Source organism: Orycteropus afer, unplaced genomic scaffold (genome assembly GCF_000298275.1).
Source record: "Orycteropus afer afer isolate SDZICR_OR568_19922 unplaced genomic scaffold, OryAfe1.0 scaffold00068, whole genome shotgun sequence".
In the NCBI taxonomy this organism is placed as follows: Eukaryota; Metazoa; Chordata; class Mammalia; order Tubulidentata; family Orycteropodidae; genus Orycteropus; species Orycteropus afer.
Window position 1 is genome coordinate 4,461,090 of NW_006921655.1, and position 20,008 is coordinate 4,481,097.

General features: G+C 35.7%; 1 protein-coding gene across 1 annotated transcript in view; it reads right to left on the reverse strand.

The window, feature by feature from the left end:
- The window catches only part of SPRED1 (sprouty related EVH1 domain containing 1), a 143,817-nt gene that overhangs the window by 29,299 nt on the left and 94,510 nt on the right, over window positions 1-20,008 (reverse strand). The window contains exons 3-4 of the mRNA XM_007940516.1: window positions 6,814-6,982; window positions 3,715-3,767 (exon numbers count right to left, since the gene is read on the reverse strand). Of these exons, the coding sequence (XP_007938707.1) occupies window positions 3,715-3,767; window positions 6,814-6,982 (222 nt within the window). The remainder of the gene's footprint in view (window positions 1-3,714; window positions 3,768-6,813; window positions 6,983-20,008) is intronic.

The window sequence follows — 20,008 nt, forward strand, 5'->3', positions numbered from 1 at the left end:
CAGGAGAGAGGTGGTGGGTGCTTTGGGAGGAACGGTTGGTGAAAGGGCTGGAGGGAGGCAGCATGTCTGGCCTGGCAGGAATAGGCCTTGGGTTACTGCTGGTAATCCTGTCTTCCTCTTGTGGGATTAGAGGAGGTCAGAACATGTGGCGTCCTTGCCGTTTTTGCATATATATATATATGCAGAGAAAGAGAGATCTAAGCAAAAGCTGCCAAAATATTAATAGCAGATGTCTCTGAGTAGGGAATGAATGGTTCTTAATTTCTTTTTTATAACTTTCTAAATGTCCAAATATTTTACTTGAAGATGTAATAGTCCAAGAGTCAAAAAAATTTTGAGAAATAAGCAAAACATTATGCATAAAAGTTATACAGATTTTATTTTGCTCCCTTATCATGTAATAAATAAAACTCAACCTAAAATATATCAGATTTCAGAACTTAACTATAGGATAGTAGTTATTGTAGGACAGTGATGTTGTTTTTGTTGTTATGTGCCGTCGAGTCGGACTCGACTCATAGCGACCCCTCCCCTTGGGTTTCCAAGACAGTATCACTATGGAAGCAGATTGCCCAACCTTCCTTCCAAGGAGTGGCTGGTGGGTTTCAATTGCCAGCCTTCTGGTTAGCAGTCAAGTGCCTTAAGCACTACACCACCAGAGGTCCTGTAAATAATCCTACCCATTAATTTAGTTTTCAGATATAAAGCCTTATTAAAAATGTTATCACCTTTGGAAATCAATACACGAATAATTCATACCCCACTTGCTGAAAGCATAATCAATTTGGACAATAAATGGAAATTACAGCCCTTTTAATAATGAGAAAGGACATGAGCTCTAAAGAAGGTTAAGTCAATTACTTCTCCATAGCCAAAGGAGAAATATGACAACTTTTCTCAGATCAATCAGCTCTCATCTGTTCTCTGACTAGAAGTATGAAATCAAAGATCTTTTCCTCTTATAACCTCAAGTCTGTTGTAAGGAGAGCTTTGTGGGATTTGTACCAATCCAGAATATCTGAAAAATGAGAGCTGGAAATGTTGTAACCAGCAAACACTGTAAAAATTACGAGTATAAGCTAGCATAACCTAGCATTAAAAATCAAACAACCCTTAACTGACTCATTAAAACAGTTGAAGAAAAAAAAAAGTAAAGGATATTCACCTTCTATTACTGATTAGGTTAAAAAGATACCACTCCTGAGCTTTCATCAAAAACTCTTGAGTACCAATTAAGTATGTATGTGATCAATACTGTACTAGATATCAGGGATACAAAGACAAGCAAGATATGATTGTAAATTGAAATGACGATTTATTATGAAACACTTTGAAGTCAGATATGAAACACAAAGGCAAACCTCTTTCTGTTTGTTTATGATCACTGATGAAAACATTAAATTGCTGGGGAAAAAAAAAAAAAAACAAATACTTATTGGCACAGAACAGGTGCTCAAATATTTGCTGAATGAAATTATGAATATTCAAAATAGAATTTGCATTGGTATTTGTTGGCTTCAATATGTTTATGATCTAAATAATACAACAAAATCATTATTTCTTCTGAATTAAAAAGTGAGTTATCTTTTAAAATTATTTTAGTTGTCTTTGCAATTGATGACCATTAAAACAAACCTAGTATGACCACTACCTATATTCAAAATTATCTCAAAATGAACCGCTAAAACTTTTGCATATCATGAAATAAATGCTACTAAAGTAAACTTAAGAATTTCCTATGGCAATTTTAATTTTGGAATGTTATTCTTTTTGATTTTTTTTCAAACAGGATGTTCAGAAAAAAATCTCTCATATCTGCTAGCACCTCAGTATTTTCCCCTTCTTTTCTTAAAATGAGGTCAATATATTAAATAATCAGGTTCAGAATATTTTTGACTAGTAAGAATTAAATTTTATTTTCTATTTGAACATACTTTTAGTTATAAAGGGGACTATAAAACCAAGCTATAATACATTCTTCTAATAAGCTAGATATCATCCAAGAAGTTGGGAATGGGACAGAGCTACCACAAATGTTAGCTATTTCTGCCTGCATCTGTGATAAAATCATTATTTCTCATTCACATCCTCTCTTTTCTTTATGCTATACCAAAGCCCTGACACACAACGCTAGTAGCAGTGAGCATGATTATGAAAAGAAACAATGTTTTTTACTAATCACTATATGTACAGTCTTGCAAACTCTTATGTAATGCAGTTTTTTTTTTAGCAGAATATTTTATATAAGAATTATGGGAAACCAAATCAGAAGAGTATTAAATTAAATAGCTGTTATGTTAAGAGGCATAGTGTTATTATGTGAAAATGCTATTTTTTAAACTGAATTTTAACCAATTTACTTTCATCATAGAAAGCAATTCAGAAAATGTTTACCTCATTCCCAATCCCATATTTAGACTGACAACAGAACAAAATTGAACCTTAACAAAACAAATAATTTAAAAGGATTGATAAAAAGGTTATGTTTATATTTTTAAAAAAATACCTAAAATATTAATGGGTTATAATGAATGGTATCATATTTATGCTTTTTCTTTAAACTTTGTTATATCTTTCAAGTTTTAAAAAATGAGCATATTTATATTTTCTGATTATAAAAATATTTAAATAAGCAATTAAGTGCATAAAACATCTTGCCATTTCTTGAGATCACAACTACTTTAACTTAATATGAACACTGGACTATTAATACAAAGTGCATAAACTAATACTGTAAAAAAAACCTTGAAAAACACAGAAAAGTATTTTTTAAAAAAGTCAAAACAATTTAGAATCCCCAAATCCAAAGATAACCAATAAAAATGTTTAACATTTTAGCTGAATATGAGAATAATGTCATAGTTTTAATCTGTTTTTACTGCTCAATATATTGTAAGTAAATTCATAAACCACATAATTTTAATGGCTACATGACAAAAAGATTCACTCATTCTACTGTTAACAATTTAGATAACTTGCTTTTATTATCAAATAATATTTTACAAATATATACTTGAAATCCATGTATATAAATTTTGTGGATCTCAATTTCCTTAGCATATATTACCACAAATTGAATCACTGGATCAAGAGGCAAGAATGTTTCAATTTTTAAGGTTTTTTTTTTTTTTAATACATACTACCAAACTACTTGCTAGAAAAATATACTATTTATACTTTATCCAACAAGAGATCTATCTGTCCATCTCACAGACAGAGCATGAAGTAGTAAAGTAGATAATTTTTAAACCTTTAGTAATGAAAAAATGTTAACTTGCTTTAATTTATATTGTTGTTATATGCTGTGGAGTCAGAGCCGACTCATAGCCACCCCTCCTTGGGTTTTTGAGGCGGCATCACTATGGAAGTAGATTGCCCAACCTTCCTCTGAGGAGTGGCTGGTGGGTTTGAAACCGCCAGCCTTCTGGTTAGCAGTCAAGTACCTTAGGCACTATGCCAGCTGATTATTAGTGAGATAAAGCAAGTGTGTCCATATGCTTACTAACAATTTGTAATTTTCTTTTTGCAAATTTTTTATACAAGTACTTTGCTTATTTTGTTTGGGGGTATTGTCATAGAAATTTTCTTAGTAATTTCTATGAGTTACTTATTAAAGTAAATAACTTTAGTAAGTTATTTACTTACTAAATAATTTCCTTCACATCCTTCATGCTTATTATGTTTACAAATTCTTTTTCAAGTTCAACTACTTACTGGTAAGTCATCTTCTTCTGGTCCTTCAGCTTCAGTTTTTGATGCTCTGCATCCTAATGAGACAGGTAAAAGGTAATTAAGCATTTTATACTTTAGTATTAATGACTGATTAATTACACCATTATAACACTGGGCTGTGGCAATCTGTCAGATGCTGGCCACTTACACTTGCCCCTATGATAGAAAATTAGAGAAGAAAGTGATTCTTCTCTTTTCCTATAGGGAAATTCTTAGTTACTTACTAGACTTTTCTCATATAGTCTCTAGCAGGCCTTGCTCCAGATTTCTCCTACTAAATTTCTCTCAAAATTGTGATACACCATATTCTTTTGGTGCTTAGGAGAGTCCTGTTTTGTGGGGAAAAAAAAAAAAGCCAGCTGCCCTTGAATGAACTCCACAGTGACCTTATGTTTGTCAGAGTAGAGCTGTACACCATAGGGCTTTCAGTGGCTGATTTTTTTGGAAGCAGATCACTAGCCCTTTCTTCTAAGGTATCTCTGGGTGGACTCAAATCTCCAACCTTTTGGTTAGCATTAGAGTGTGTTACCATTTGTACCACACAGGTACTCCAGGAGATGTCACATATTCTTTATTCAGTTTTCTTATTGCTCTGATTCAGAAAACTATGTTTAGATTTTAGTTGCTTCAATGCCAAAAGTAAACAAATGTGTCTTAATTGAGTGTTGATTGAAAATAATTGACTGTTGACTTAATTGAATGAGTCAGTGGCCAATTACTGCTACTGACTTCTGCACATCATTGTCTCTCTATATGTTTTCCTGGTATATAAGAGTGTCTTTCATTGCAATAAATTAGTAAGGAGAGATTTGTCCTAACAAAGTATTCTGAGTTTATGCTACCCCACAGAAACACAAGATAGCAGAACATAGTCATGAGATAAGGAGGAGAAATTTGCCCTTTGAAAAGGGTAACAGTTTATTCTTGTTTTCATGGAAGACTAAGTAAGAGAAATTTAATGGACTGCTGAACGTCTACTTAACAGCTAATAATAATTCTTTCCTAAATATAGAGACAGGCTCATTGAGCACTATAGTCTGTTCTACCTGGCTAGGAATTTGTAAGCTCCCGCTTATAAATCACCTTTTAAAACATTATACCCAAGCTATTTGAAAAAGTATACTCTTACAGGGACATGAGTATGTGCTTAAAAGTAATTCAAAACTTTAATTGAATCATAAATTTCAGAAGCCATGGGTAATGATTTTCACTTTAAAGCACTGGTTCTTCAACCTCAGCTAAAGATGAGAATCAAATGGAGAACATGTAGAAAATACATGAATGCCAAAGCATAACACTGAACAAAAATGTTAAAATCTCTGTGTAAGGTCCAAGGCACTATGTTTTGTTTTGAAGCTCCCCAGGTGATCCTATCCTAACTTGTAGCCAGGTTTGAGAACCAGTATAATCCTCTTTTTTGTTTTTTAATGCAAATTATCATCATCTGGCTAAGGCAGTGATTCCGTATTGCATTTGAACTGTTTGGGGAGTTTTAAAAATCAAAAGATGACTCAACCCCATTCCTGATAGTTAGATTCAACTGGAATGGGATGTGAACTAGTAGTTCTACTTTTCAAAAGCTCTCCAGGTGATTCTCACATGCAGTCAAGGCTGAGAATACTGATCTAGGGACAATCTGCAGATTCTTGTGATAAACATAAAATGATTGCTATCATTTGATAGTAATATTTTCTGAATCAAAAACTGCTTGTTTATTAAATTATGATCACTTAAAAAGTAGCTAAATAAATTATTTAATCAGAGTTTCATACACTATCAAAACAGATTTGCACTAAGCACTTCCATGTTCTTGCCTAAGGTTGCTCTCGTAATTAGTTCATCAAATTTTTGTATTAAACTGCCATTTTCAAAATATATAAATCACAATGTAGTCTAACACATTTTGATTCAGTTACTTTATATAAAATCATTTCCATTAATAGAGATAATTTTCCTTTATTAGAAAAACAAATCAAATCTTAGTTCTTCTTTTTTGGGAAGACATGTGTTTCAATGTGACTTATTTTTGTTTAATAATAAATAAGCAGAGGCCAGTCTTGTCTGAAAATACAGGCTTCCCATTTGAAACCTGCATGCTTGAGAGTTAATAATCTTAACAGACTGGCAAAATATATAAAGGAATAGATAAAATGGGGTTGTGACTTCAGCCAATCCTTGATAATGAAATCAGTTAAAAAGATAAGAAGGGTTTTGCTATAGAATTACTGAAGTCTACACATATTTGAGTATTATAAATCCCTCTTTATCATTACCAAAACAAAGACATGACTGATGTAAAACACACACACACTCACATACACTTTCATGGATATTTCAATGGGACTTTGATAGCTCTCCCTCACTGCTCCCTTCTTTCCTTTCTTCACTTCATTGATACTCTTATACCAAAAAGGGTGATTCATTTATTTAAACACTTATTTTAAAACATTTCCATTACCTGAAGGCTGCTGTAATGGGCTCTTCAAGATAATACTTGCAATTGATAGAGATTGTAATCTGACAAATATAAAAGAGGCTAACCAAAAACCAAACCAAACCCACTGCCATCAAGTCAATTCTGACTCATAGCAACCCCCACTGGGTTTCTGAGGCAGTAAATCTCTATGGAAGTAGATTGCCCAGTCTTGCTTCTGCAGAGTGCCTGAGGGGTTTGAACCACCAACCTACTTGTTAGCAGTCAGATGCCTAGGCACTGTGCTACCAGAACTGCTTAAAAGAGGCGAAGGAGTCTATTATTTTATCTTTACCTACAGTGAGCTTTTAAGGAGTTTTGGTGGTGTAGTACATAAGGCATTTGGCTGCTATTTGGAAGATTTGCGGTTCAAACCACCAGCTGCTCTGTGGGAGGAAGATCTACTTCCATAAAGATTTACAGTCTTGGAAACTCAATAGGGGTTGCTAGGAGGCAGAATAGACTTGATGGCAAAGGGTTTGAGCTTTCAAAGCCTGGTTATGTATAACAAAAACTTGCTTTCTTAAAATGCAAGGACCACTTTGGGTCAATTTTTAGAAAAATGGCCTCCCCTCTACATAATTGCTGAGCAAATTAAGAAAACCTACCTTGAGAAATATCCTCTATCGCTCTTCGAATGCCTCTATCAAAAGCTCTAGCATCAGCAGGACTCTGAAAGGTAAGGCCAAACTTTTTGTCATCAATCTTCCAGTGGTGAAATGTTGGAGTGACCTTATTGTAAATGAGGTCCTTTTTAAGCATACATTCCAAAACCACCTGTCAAAAGTCAAATGCCAAAAATTACTATACACATATTAAATATATCTTAGATACAAACTAGAGTGAAAAAGGAAGTATTTTATTTTTAAATAATGGAGTATTTGCCCATTATTTAAATAAAGAAGTCTTGCTCTTTAATCTACTCAACAAGGCCACAAAATATCTTTAAGAAATTCAGATGAGATAAAAAGTATCATGTAAGTTGGATTACAATATGTTTAGTATACTTCTATTTGAAAGCATACACACACCCAAACATTCTTCCCTGCCCACTATACTTCCAGAAGAATACACTAGGAACTACTTGTGATATGCACAGGGGCATGGTGTGGTGAAAATTTAACTTTCTAAAATGACTTTCTGAAACTTCTTTAAAGATCTATTAATATTTTGTTTGAGGATTTAATGATCATAGCAGTAGACCAAATACCTGTTTTGCCACTTTCTCAGTATATGAACCTAAGTGGGTTGCTTAACCTCTTAAAGGCTTGGTTTCCTCATTCATCTCTAAATGGGAAAAGTGATATTAAACATCTCATAGCTTTAACAGAATAATTAAGCATTCATGTAAAGAACAGTATAGAATGTGTGGGACAACACACTTTTGTTTACTTTTTTTCTGGTTTTTATTCTGAAATAATTTCACATATGCAGAAAAATGGCAACAGTTAGAAAATTCGTCTGCCCTTTACCCAGATTTGCCACACTTATTTTGAACAATCTTTATGTATGTGTGTGTATGAACATTTGTTATGAATATTTTGAAAAGAATATACATATTTATATCCCAAATCCAAAACCAATCCTGCTGCCACTGCGTTGACCCTGACTCATAGTGACCTCCACTGGGTTTCCAAGGCTGTAAATCTTTACTGAAGTATATTGTCTCATCTTCCTCCCACAGAGCTGGTGGGTTCAAACTGCCGACCTTCTGGTTAACAGACAAATGCCTGACATAGTATGCCACCAGAGCTCCTTATATTATGTCCCACTGGCCCTTAAGTATATATTTCCTAAGAGAAATGCTAATCTCTTATGTAATCATGGTACAGTGACCAAATTCAGGGAATTTAAAATTGACACAATGCTTTTTATCTAACCCACAGCTCATATTCAAATCTGTCCATTGTGCTAAAATTTACTTCACAGCATTTTTTTAAAAAATACACTTTATTGAAATATAATTTATGTACAGTGAAATACAAAAAACTAAACTGACATGGGTCAATGCATTTGGGGGGGGGGCAGCAGTATTACCTCTTCCCCTCCCCTCTGTCCCCTGGTAACCAACAAAGAAAGTTTCCTTCCCTTTTATAAGAATGAACTAATACTTTATTTGTCCTGTGAGTGACTTATTTTGTTCAGCATAACGTCCTCCAAGTTCATCTATGTTATGTAGTGCTGTGCAGATTCTATATTATTCTTTAGTGTTGCATAGTATTCCATAGTGAGTATGTACCAGTTTGGTTACCCACTCTTCTGTTGATGGGCACACAGGTTGTTTCCATCTTTTGGCTATTGTAAATAGAGCTGCGATGAACATATGCAGTGTAGTAAATACAAAGTGTGGCTTTTCTAGCCATAAGTCTTTGTAAACTCTGTGGTGGAATTTGCTGTAAGCAACTGAATAGCACCTGATTGTTAAAGTTATCCACCTGGGGTATTTCTGTTGGGAGCAGCACAAAGTAATGTTCCGGAAAGTTCACTCTCTCTCAGGTGTATAGAATTCTGATGTTGGGATTGGTCAGTGTGGCCACTCTGCCACACTCAAAAGGAGCCCTCCTAGAGGCAGAAGGAGTCTCTCTGACTGCTGGCTAAGAAAGACGTGCTGCTGAGAGAGAGACGTGAGAGAAACACGCTGTAGAAAAAGAGACGTGAGACACATACACTGCTGAGAGACTACTGGCTACTAAGTAAAACGGCCAGCTGCAAGAGACTGAGTGTATTTCTGAACTTGAGTTGTAGCTGTTGCTTCCCTAATACACCCCATAATCTGTGAGTTCTGTGTGGGCACTGAAGCAAATCATCGAACCCAGCAGAGAGGAGGTGGGTGCTGCAGGAGCGAAGATTGGTGTCAGGGCTGGCAAAAGGGCTGGAGGGAGGCAGCATGTCTAACCTCACAGCAATAGGCCTTGATGGTGATTCTGTCTTCCTCTTGTGGTGTTAGAGGAGGTCCGAAGATGCAGTCTCCCTGCTCCTTTGGCAACATGGGTGTACATATATCTGTTCTTGTCCTGGCTCTCACTTCTTCAGGATACGTACCTAGTAATGGGACTGCTGGGTCAAATGGTATTTCTAATTCAAGGTCTTTAGGGAATCATCATACTGCTTTCCACAGTGTGTGTATCATTTGACAGTCCCACCAGCAGTGTATAAGACTCCCAATCTCTTCACATCCTTGCCAGCCTTTATTATTTTCTGTCTTGTTTGCCATCAGTGCTGGGGTGAGATGGTATCTCATTGCTGTTCTAATTTGCATCTCTCTGATGGCTAGTGATTGTGAACATTTCCTCACGTATTTGCTGGCTGCCTGAATATCCTCTCTGGTGAAGTGACCATGTCTTCTGCCCATTTTTTAAATTGGATTGTTGATTTTTGTTGTTGAGGTGTTGGAGTGTTCTATAAATTTTAGAGATGAGTCCCTTTTCAGGTATGTCATTGCCGAATATTTTTTCCCAATCTGTAGGTTCTCTTTTTACTTTTTTGGCAGTATAATTATCAACAAGTATGAATTTGTTGCTGTCACTTTGTTATGTGCTTTTTTGTGATGTTGCTGATTTCTTAGTTCCATATAATTTTCTGTGTCGAGTTAATTTTGTTTATGAATTGTGTTATCACTTCCCTCACTGCTATTATTTTAGTGTTTGCTAAATATTTGTGCTGGTCTTCTATTTTATTTTTGATGTGAAGGTTTTCTTTTTTTTTTTTTTTAAATCATTTTTCTTTGAGGTTACCTTGTAATTTATAATTATCTTCCCAAGTTTAGACTCCTCCGTTCTATCCTGCAGTTGTCTTGACGCCCCTACTGTGGTGGTTAAGTTTGTGTGTCAATTTGGCTGGGCCTGGTTGAGTGGCTGGGCAGCTAGTGGTAGTTATTCCCCATGATGAGACTGGCAATCAACTCCATGACAGGACCTACCACAAGCAGCTGAGTAAGCTGCTTTAGGGATGTGGTCTACTTCCCTTATATAAGCAGCAGCTTTGGGAATGGTCTCCAGCTTATGGCACACGTGAACCCTGCATGTAGCCATGTCAGCAGCCTGCCATGCTCTGCCAACCTTAGGAATTTCAATGGACTTGAATTAATGGCCTGCCACGTGGTTTGGTAACATTGGGACTGTGTACTTTTTACTTGTCAATCTTGGGCTTGTTGGTCTCTGCAGTCAGCAGCTGTCTGAGTAAAGAAAAGCCTCTAGCTTCAGTGGGCCTTTCACACAGCCCCAAGAGCCTGGCACTTGGAACTTAGACTTATAGGCTCCTGAACTGTAAGAGAATAAACTCCTGTTTGCTCAGGCCATCCCATTTGTGGTATATTCCCATCAGAGCGGCACTAGGTAACCAGAACACCTACCATTTATAAGTTATGTAACTACACAATTTTTTCATTTTTTTGGTTTGTAGTTGTCCTCATTTGTCAATTGATATTTCTGGTTCCCTGTTTACAAGTAGGTTTATTTACTCTGGATACTTCCATAACTGGGTTGCTTTCTGTATTATGTCATCATGTGTGTTAATGGTCAGTTGTTTACTGTTGTTGGTTTTTTTTGTCCAAAGGACTCCCTTAGCATCTCTTGTAAGGTTGGTCTGGTTTTAACAAATACCCTTAATTTCTGCTTATCTGGAAATCTCTTAACTTCACCATCATATTTGAGGGACAGTTTTGTTGGGTATGTAATTCCTGGTTAGAAAATTTCTCTTTCACGGTTTTATGTATACCACCCCATTTTCCTCTTGCCTGCATGGTTTCTGCTGAGAAATCAGAGCTTAGTCTTTTTGGTTGCCCTTTATAGGTAACTTTTAGGTTTTCTTGTGCTGCTTTTAGGGTTATCTTTGGTTTTGGTGACTTTGATGATGACAAGTCTTGGTTATTTTCTTTTGGGGTCTATCCTGTTTGGGGTTTGTTGGACTTCTTTAATGGATATATTCTCATCTTACATAATATATATTCTCATCTTTCATAATACCAGGAAAATTCTTTTCTAACAAATCTTTGACAATTTTCTCAGTGGTTTTATTTTCTCTTCCTGTTCTGGAATTCTGATTACACATAGGTTATTTCTTTTGATGGTATCCCACATGATCCTTAGGCTGTCTCCATTTTGTTTTGATCTTTTTTCTGACTGATCCCTTTCCAAAGAAGTACTCAGGTTATTTGTCTTCACTGTCACTAATTCTGTTTTCCACTGATTCAATTCCACTTCTTTGCCCATTCAATGTGTTATCTATTTCTGAAAATTTAGTATTACTCTTCTGGATTTCTATCTGGAGATTTTGTATCATTTCTGATTTTTCATTATTTTGTCATTTTGTTTTTTTTATTGTCTTGCAAAATTGTTCTAGGGTTTTCTCTGTGTTTTCCTTAAGCTTGTCAGTGTTTTCCTTGATCTGTCTCTCAATTTGTTGAAAAAACAAAACCAAACTCAAAACCAAACTCACTGCCGTTGAGTCAATTTCAACTCATAGCGACCCCTCCTTGGGTTTCTGAGGCGATATTACTACAGAAGTAGATTGCTCAAACTTCCTTCTTAGGAGTGGCTGGCGGTGCTTATGGTGGTGGCTGAAGGTACCTAAATGTAATTCTTTCAAATTCCTTATTAGGAGGGGTTCCAATGCTGCCTCCTCCTCAGGGATGTGTTCTGAGTCTATATCCTGGTCCCTTGTTTCTCTTGCTTCTTTGTGTGGACTGTGATGCTCTGTTGTCTCTGAGATATTGTGACATTTTTGTATTTATATTTAATTGCTGATTGTATGATGGAGTGACTTGTCCACAATTTTTGTTTTCATTGTTTTGTTTGGATGTTATCTATGTAAGCAGGGTACCATGCTCTTCGCTTCACCAGTTGGCAACACTTATATGCTCATCACCTGTTTCCTTTCCTGTTGTCAGCTTCCTGTATGTCCCTGCCATCCTTGGCAAATGGAGCCTATTCTTAGGTCCCTGGAATCTGAATGAGAATGCTGTCACTTTAAATATTCAAAATGTCCACCACTTGTAATCATTCAAAATGGTTGTGGCCTTGGTCACTTTACATATTCAAATGGCCACTGCCTATGAACATTCAAAATGGCTGTGCCCTCTGACAGCTGAAAATCCATAGCTCAGGCTGTCTCCCTCCTTGCTGTTTCCCTTCCTAGTCACAGGCCACCAGTGCAGTCATCCCTGCAGCCCTTGGTGACCAGGGCTGATCTTTAGGTCAATTCTCAGGTCCCAACATCACTTGGAAATATTCAAGCTGGTGGTGCCATCAACCAGCTCACAGGCCACAGCTCTGTCTGTTTCCATACTCACTGTTTTCATTCAGGTTTTCTTCACTAGATGGTGCCTAATCCACTTCTGTGTACTTCCTTTCAAAGCTCAGGGATCCAAGATTATCCTACTTTACAGCATTTTTTGTACAAGATTCTATCTAGGAGTATACACTGTATTTAGTTGTAATTATCTCTTGAAGGAGCCCTGGTGGTCAAAGTGCTCAGCTGCTAACCAAAAGGGTGGCAACATAAACCCACTAGTCACTCTGCAGGAGAAAGATGTGGCAGTCTGCTTCTGTAAAGATTTAAAGTCTCTGAAATCCTACGGTGCAGTCTACTCTGTCCTAAAGTGCCGCTGTGAGTTGGAATTGACCAAATGGCAACAAGTTTGGTTTGGCTTCTGTGTGCAATGGTTAAACTGAAACAACTGAAAGGTCAGAGTTTCAAACTCACTCAGTCACTCTCTGTGGGAGAAAGATCTGATGATCTACTCCTTGTAAGAAACCATATGAGGCAGTTCTACTCAGTCACATGGTGTTGCTAGGAGTCAAAATCAACTCAATGGCACCTTACAATAACATTTCTTTATAATTTTCTTCAATTTGGGACAGTCCTAGGCAATTCTTTATTTTTCATGATTTCACAATATACTTTTAACAATTAATCAAATTAATCACAAACTAAAACCATACCCATATTTTAGAAATACCCAATGAAGAAGAAAAAAATTTAATACCAAAAAAATCTCCAGATCCCAATATTCTACTTAATTTATTCAGAGGTCCTACAACTAACTCAAATCATTCTGCTTACTTGGTTTATTGTTTACTTCTCATGCTTCCCCATTAGAATGCAAACACAAATCAATTAACTCATTTTTAATACATGAAAATATTACTAAATTATCTCCTCTATTAAATTTCCTAAGATTAATGTTTTCACTTAAATTTCAACATGATACAGACTAATCTTCACCAGTTTCCCATCAAATCACATTTTTGAGAGGTTCCTAAAACTCACAGAAAGCTTAGTTTTTAAAATGAGCATCAAAATACACACACAAAGTGGGGGAAGGGTAATAAACTAGCTCTTTGACTCATACAAATATTATGAAAAAATGTGTTCCACCTGAAAGTCATGTAAATATTGTGAGTTTACACACCACACCCAATTGGCACAAAAACAACCTGCCAACCAATTATGAACTAAATGTCAATTTTTGTTAGTTACTCTTATCTATAAAATGTTATTTGGAAATTAAAAAAAATTTTTTTTACTGTATTATGTATTTGGTAGCACAGTGCCTAAAGCACTTGACTGCTAACCAGAGGGCTGGTGGTTCAAACCCACCAGCCACTCCTATGAGTTGGGACCAACTCGATGGCACATAACTACTACTACTACTAACATTATATATTTAATGTAAGTTAAAAATTAACCACACTTTTAAGATACAACTACTGGTCGCTATTCATGCAAAGCAAAAAAGAATGAAGGAAACTAAAGACTCAGAGAAGAAATTAGTCTATAGGAATCACAGTCTCATCTATTTTGAGACCAGAAGAACTAGATGGTGCCCAGCTATCACTACCAAGCATTTCAATCAGGACTACAAAAGATGGATTCTTATAGAATGGAGAAAAACATAAAACAAAACTCAAAATCTTAAAATTCCAGACTTACTTGACCAGTTGAGACAAGAAGACTCCCTGATATTGCTGCCCAAACAAACTCTTTAAACCTTGAATGGAAACTATCACTGAGGACACTTTTAGCTAAGTGATACACTGGCTCATAAAAGCAAGAATATTACCCATGAGTTCTGAATTCCTCTGAAAAAATCATTTATAGAAACTAAACAGTCAACAATTATTTTAAAGCAAGATGAGAAGAGAAGGGGTCAGGGAAACTACAGTACTGGAAATACAACAACCAGACAACCAGAACTGAAATGAGGATGTTGACACACTGTGAAAAATATAACTAGTTTCACAAACAATTTAGTAGAAATAGATAAAAAAGAAACCTAAATTGCTATGTAAACTTCCATCAAAAACACAATAAAAAATAAAACCAGAGAGCCCAATGAGAGTCTATTAATTTATCTTACATATATAAAAAAAAAAATTTTGTCACAAGTAATAAAATAATAAATTAAATAACTGTACTTATTGTAAAAGGCTACTATGGTAACAGCAAATCTAGATTTAGGAATGAGGCAGGAGGATAAAAAAAGGGGTAGATAATCTATTGGCATAAACACCTACCATATTTGTAGATAATTTTAGAATATGCCTCCTAGAACATTCTGTATCACTCAGCATTCACATAATTCTCACGGCCTCCATGTCCAAACTATAACAACTTCTTATCAAAGTCACACAGTATGTTAGAAAGTAGTTTTTCTATTGACCTTAAACCAAAAAAAACCAAACTCACTGCCGTCGAGTTGAACCTGACTCATAGCGACCGCTCCTCGGGTTTCTGAGGTGGTATCACTACGGAAATAGATTGCCCACCCTTCCTTCTGAGGAGTGGCTGGCACTTATAAAAAGAAAGAAAGGGAACTCTCATCCTATTAAGGACAAAGTACAGTGCACTTTGATTAACTACTAGGGATACCAAGTGTCTACCTCAAGTTAAAAAAATAAAAGTTAATGGGATTGAAAAGTTGTTTAAAAGGAAAAAAGAAAAAGGAGACAGAAAAATGTATTAGAAGAAGACTTTTACTCATCATGTGATCAATTCTAACTCTACACTCCTACAAAGCAAAAAGAATTTTAACAGCTGGAAAGATTCTTAAATATTAGTAGCATCTGCTGCTTCTCTTCCATTAAAAAACAAACAAACCAAACCCACAGCCATTGAGGTGATTCTGACTCATAATGACCCCCACTGGGTTTCCAAGGCTGTAAATCTTTACAGAAGTAGATGTTCCCAAGGAACAGCTGACCTTCTGGTAAGCAGCCAGATGCCTTATCCACTATGCCACCAGAGCTCCTTTCTGCTGCGCCTCAATTAAGGCGTAACAATGTTTTCACTTTAGCCTGCTGCATTTTTTTCACATGAACTCTGTATCTTAAGATAACTGTAATAATAATAGGCATATAGTTCAATGTTTACCACATTTATGACAGGCAAAATTGGCAAACAAAACTGTTGAAAATGCCTGTTACAAATATGATGCCAAGGGATTATAATCAACCAACCTAACATTAAAAGATGCATTATTTATAGGAAAAATTAGGTAAAAGGATGTATTATTTCTGGCCAATAGGGAGTTACACCTATTAATTATGAACCTACTAAACGAAATGGGTCTCTTTAGGCCTGACGTGGTTATCTCAATCTTTCTGAATGTGCTCCCTTGTAAAAGAAGGTCTGGTACAAAAGGAAATGATTAATTCTGAGTCCTGGTAAGACTATCCTAAACCAACTGCCAGAAGTCACTAAAAACACAATATATAGTCTATAGTTGTTAAACTTGAAATATATACCTAACTAATTCTAATTAAGAGTTGACTAACTTCTTTCTGGAGTTAAGTAATTCTGGAAGTATATGAATTTCCTTATGCCCCCCACGGTAACCCTGAAGGACACTTAAATATGAGAGAGTAAAGATAAATTAAATCAATAAACAGAAAAGATACTAAGAGTTTAAATGGCTACTGTATAGTGAATATTAAATGGTAAGACCTATTCAACAAGAAAACTACAAAGACTAGGTAGTCAAAATTATGTAACATCCATAAACTTTACTGAGCCATTTAGAATGCAGCTAGTTAACAAAAGACAACAAATCAAAGAGTTACTTTTTAGAGTCAGTTCTACAATCTTTTGAACTTTTGATCATCTACAAGCATACTGAGATTACAAAAGAAATACTTATTAACTAAAAATTAAATGTGCAATGAAAAATCCTGAAACTAACAAAGCCACAACAAATTCAAAAGCATTTTAAAAAGACTGCAGACTGTATTAAAAAAAAAAAAAAAAAAATCATACATTTACATACCAAGGGACTTGATGAGGTTTAAGTTGACTGTGATTGTTACAAATAGACTGGGTGGAGCCAGCTCTAGGAAGCTGACTATAATAATAAAGGAGGATAAATACAATTATGTTTGGTAGAACAGCTTGGCATCCCAACACAGATCTGAACAAGATGATTAAGACATTCAACTCTAATTTCTTTTCCAGCTAAATACATTCTTTAGAACTACTAATATTTTTAAATAAGATCTTAGTTTATCAATCCAGTGGTAACAAGAACAAATTCCCCGCCCCCCAATCTTCTGTTAAGGTTAAATAAAAATTATGTTAAAAAAAATTAGAGATCAATAGGAGAACTCTGGAATTTAAGAAAAAGGAAACTAATCTTAGCAAAAATATAATTATTAAAATCCAAGAGAGATGAAGGGAGAGAGAAAAGTGGCTTCCCTATAGCACCAGGCTAAGAGACAGGGAAAAATATGGTTAGCGAGAAAGGATTTTCACATATGAACACTTTCAAATTCCTTCTATAAAATCAAGATCATCCTAATACTAAATATCAAAATAAAATTTTTAAGCTATGAAAAACAGTTGGGGCAGGAACATGACACAGATACTTCCTAAGGAAGAAGATACTAAAACTCTAATAAAAGAATTAATTAAGCTTGTGGCTTTGCAGCCATAATTGGCTGGGCTCTCCTCTCCATTCATTTCCCACCATTACTACCCAGCTGACTTTTGAGAGTTAAAAGGTAATATAGGCAGACTATTCAAAATAGTGCCTAGCACATAGTAAGTCTTCAATGAATACCAGCAGCAATGGTAATATTAATCACTATGTACTACCACTGGCCCCATAATAGGTAAGTTGGTGTAAGAGGCCGGTAGTCCTTTATGAGGAGAGTTTTATTAAAAAATTATGTGAAGAAGAGTTTTAATGATAAATCCAGGTCCTCAGGAACTCAAAGAGTTTATGTGAATGGATTCTGAAGTGCTTAAGTGAATGGATTTTAAAGGCAGTGAAAACCTTTCTTTCAAACTTGCCAATGGTTTTCCTTCTAAAAGCAATTCCAGAGTAAGAATCTACATGGCACAAAAAAAAGTTGGGAAGGGGAAACTACAGTTAATAAGTTAATTAAAATTTCCTAAGATACACCTTAAGATATTTTGGGAAACATAAAGCAAAACTTTCATCAAAAAATTAACTACTGTACTGTTTGTTAAAATACTACAGGAAAACAGAACTGTCCCATAGGGTTTCCAAGGCTGTAACCTTTATGGAAGTAGACTTCCACCTCTTTCTCCTGTGAAGCAGATGCTGGGTTCAAACTGCTGACCTTGGGATTAGCAGCCAAGTGTTTAACCAGTGCACGCCAGGGCTTCTTTACAAAGGACTAGTATGTGTTGTTGTTGTTAGATGTCATCGAGTCAGCTCCAACTCATAGTGATCTTACGTAAAACAGAATGAAACACTGCCCAGTCCTGAGCCAGCCTCATAATCCTTGCTATACCTGAGTTCATCATTGCAGTCACTGTGTCAATATATCTCGTTAAGGGCCTTCTTCATTTTTATTGATCCTCTACTTTCCCAAGCATATCTTATCCAGGGAATGGTCCCTTCTGACAACATGACCAAAGCAGGTAAGATGAAGTCTGCCCATTCTTGCTTCCAAGGAGCATTTTGGCTGTACTTCTTCCAGGTCAGATTTGTTAGTTCTTTATCAGTCCATGGTACTTTCAGTATTCTTCACCAACACCACAACTTAAAAGCATCAACTCTTCTTCGGTCTTCCTTAATCACTGTCCAGCTCTCACATGCATATAAGGTGACTGAGAATACCATGGCTTAGGTTAGGTGCACCTTAGTCTTCAAAGAGCCATCTTTGCTCTTCAGCACTTTAAAAAGATCTTTTGCAGCAGACTTGCTTAGTGCAATACGCTGTATGGTATCTTGATTGGTACTTCCATTGGTATTAATTATGTAACCAAGTAATATGAAATCTTTTGACTTCAATCTTTTCTCCATTTATCTTGATCTGTTAATTGGTCCAGTGTGAGGATTTTTGTTTTCTTTATGTTGAGATGTAATCTATACTGCAGACTGTAGTCTTCAATCTTCATCCATAAGTGCTTCAAGTCATCTTCACTTTCAGCAAGCAAAATTGTGTCATCTAGGTATTCACAGGTTGTTAATGAGTCTTCCTCCAAACCTAAAGCCACGTTCTTCTTCATACAGTCCAGCTTCTTGGATTATTTGCTGAGCACCACAGACTGATTAAGTATGGTGAAAGGATACAACCCTGACGCACTGGGTTAACGGTCAAGTGTTTAGGCAGTGCACTCCAGGGCTTTTTTACAAAAGACTAGTATACATAATAGGAGCTCTAGTGGCATAGTGCCTAAGGCATCTGTTAACCAGAAGGCTGGTGGTTCTAACCCACCAGCCACTCCTTGGAAGGAAGGTTGGGCAACCTACTTCCACAGTGATACCGCCTTAGAAACCCAATAAGGGGTTACTATGAGTTGAATCCAACTCGACGATAATGAGTTTTGGTATGCATAATATATAAAGTACTCTCAAATCTCAGCAGTAAAGGAAAAAACAAAACAAAAAAACCCAAGCAATCCAATGAGCAAAATGGGTAAAACATGAACAGACATTTTATCAAAGAGGATGCACAGACAGCAAATAAGCACATTAGATGTTAAATATCATTAGGAAAATGCAAATTAAAACCACATAGCTATCAAAATGCATTAAAAGAAAAACCAGTGACTACTCAAAATGCTGGCAAGTATGCTAAGAAACTGGATTGCTCATATATAGCACTGGTGGGAATGTAACACAATATAAAGCCGCTGCTGAAAAAAGTTTGGCAGTTTTTAATAAAATGTGAAATGTAACTATAATATATGATTCAGAGAAATGAAAACTCATGTTCACAAAAAATCTGTACACAAATGTTCATAGAAGCTTTATTCATTATAGACAAAAACTGGAAACAGCCTAGATGTCCTTCAACAGGACAACAGTTAAACCAATGGGTACATACATATTATGGGACACTATTTAACAATAAAAATGAATGAACTATTGATACACTCAGTAACTTGGATGAATCTCCAGGGAATTAGGCAGATTTAAAAGGCAAATCCAAAAGGTCACATCCTTATGGCTCCATTTATGTAACAACTTTGAAATGACAAAATTGTTTAAACAGAGAACAGATTAGTGGTTGCCAGGGTGGGAGGAAGTGGAGTGTGGAGTAACCCCTGTGGTGATGGAACTTTTCTGTATCTTGTTCATGGTAGTGAATATCTAAGTATATGGTAAAACTGTATAGACCTAAATACATACATAAAGGAGTATAAGCAATATTGAGGAAATCTACGTGAGGTAGACTGCATCAATGGGAATGTCTTGATTGTGATATTGTACTATAGTTTTGCAAGATGTTACTGTGGGGGAAAACAGAGGAAAAGGTACACAGGATTTCTCTGTATCATTTCTTACAACTCCAATGAATAATCTGCAATTACTTCAATTTAAAAAAAAAAAAA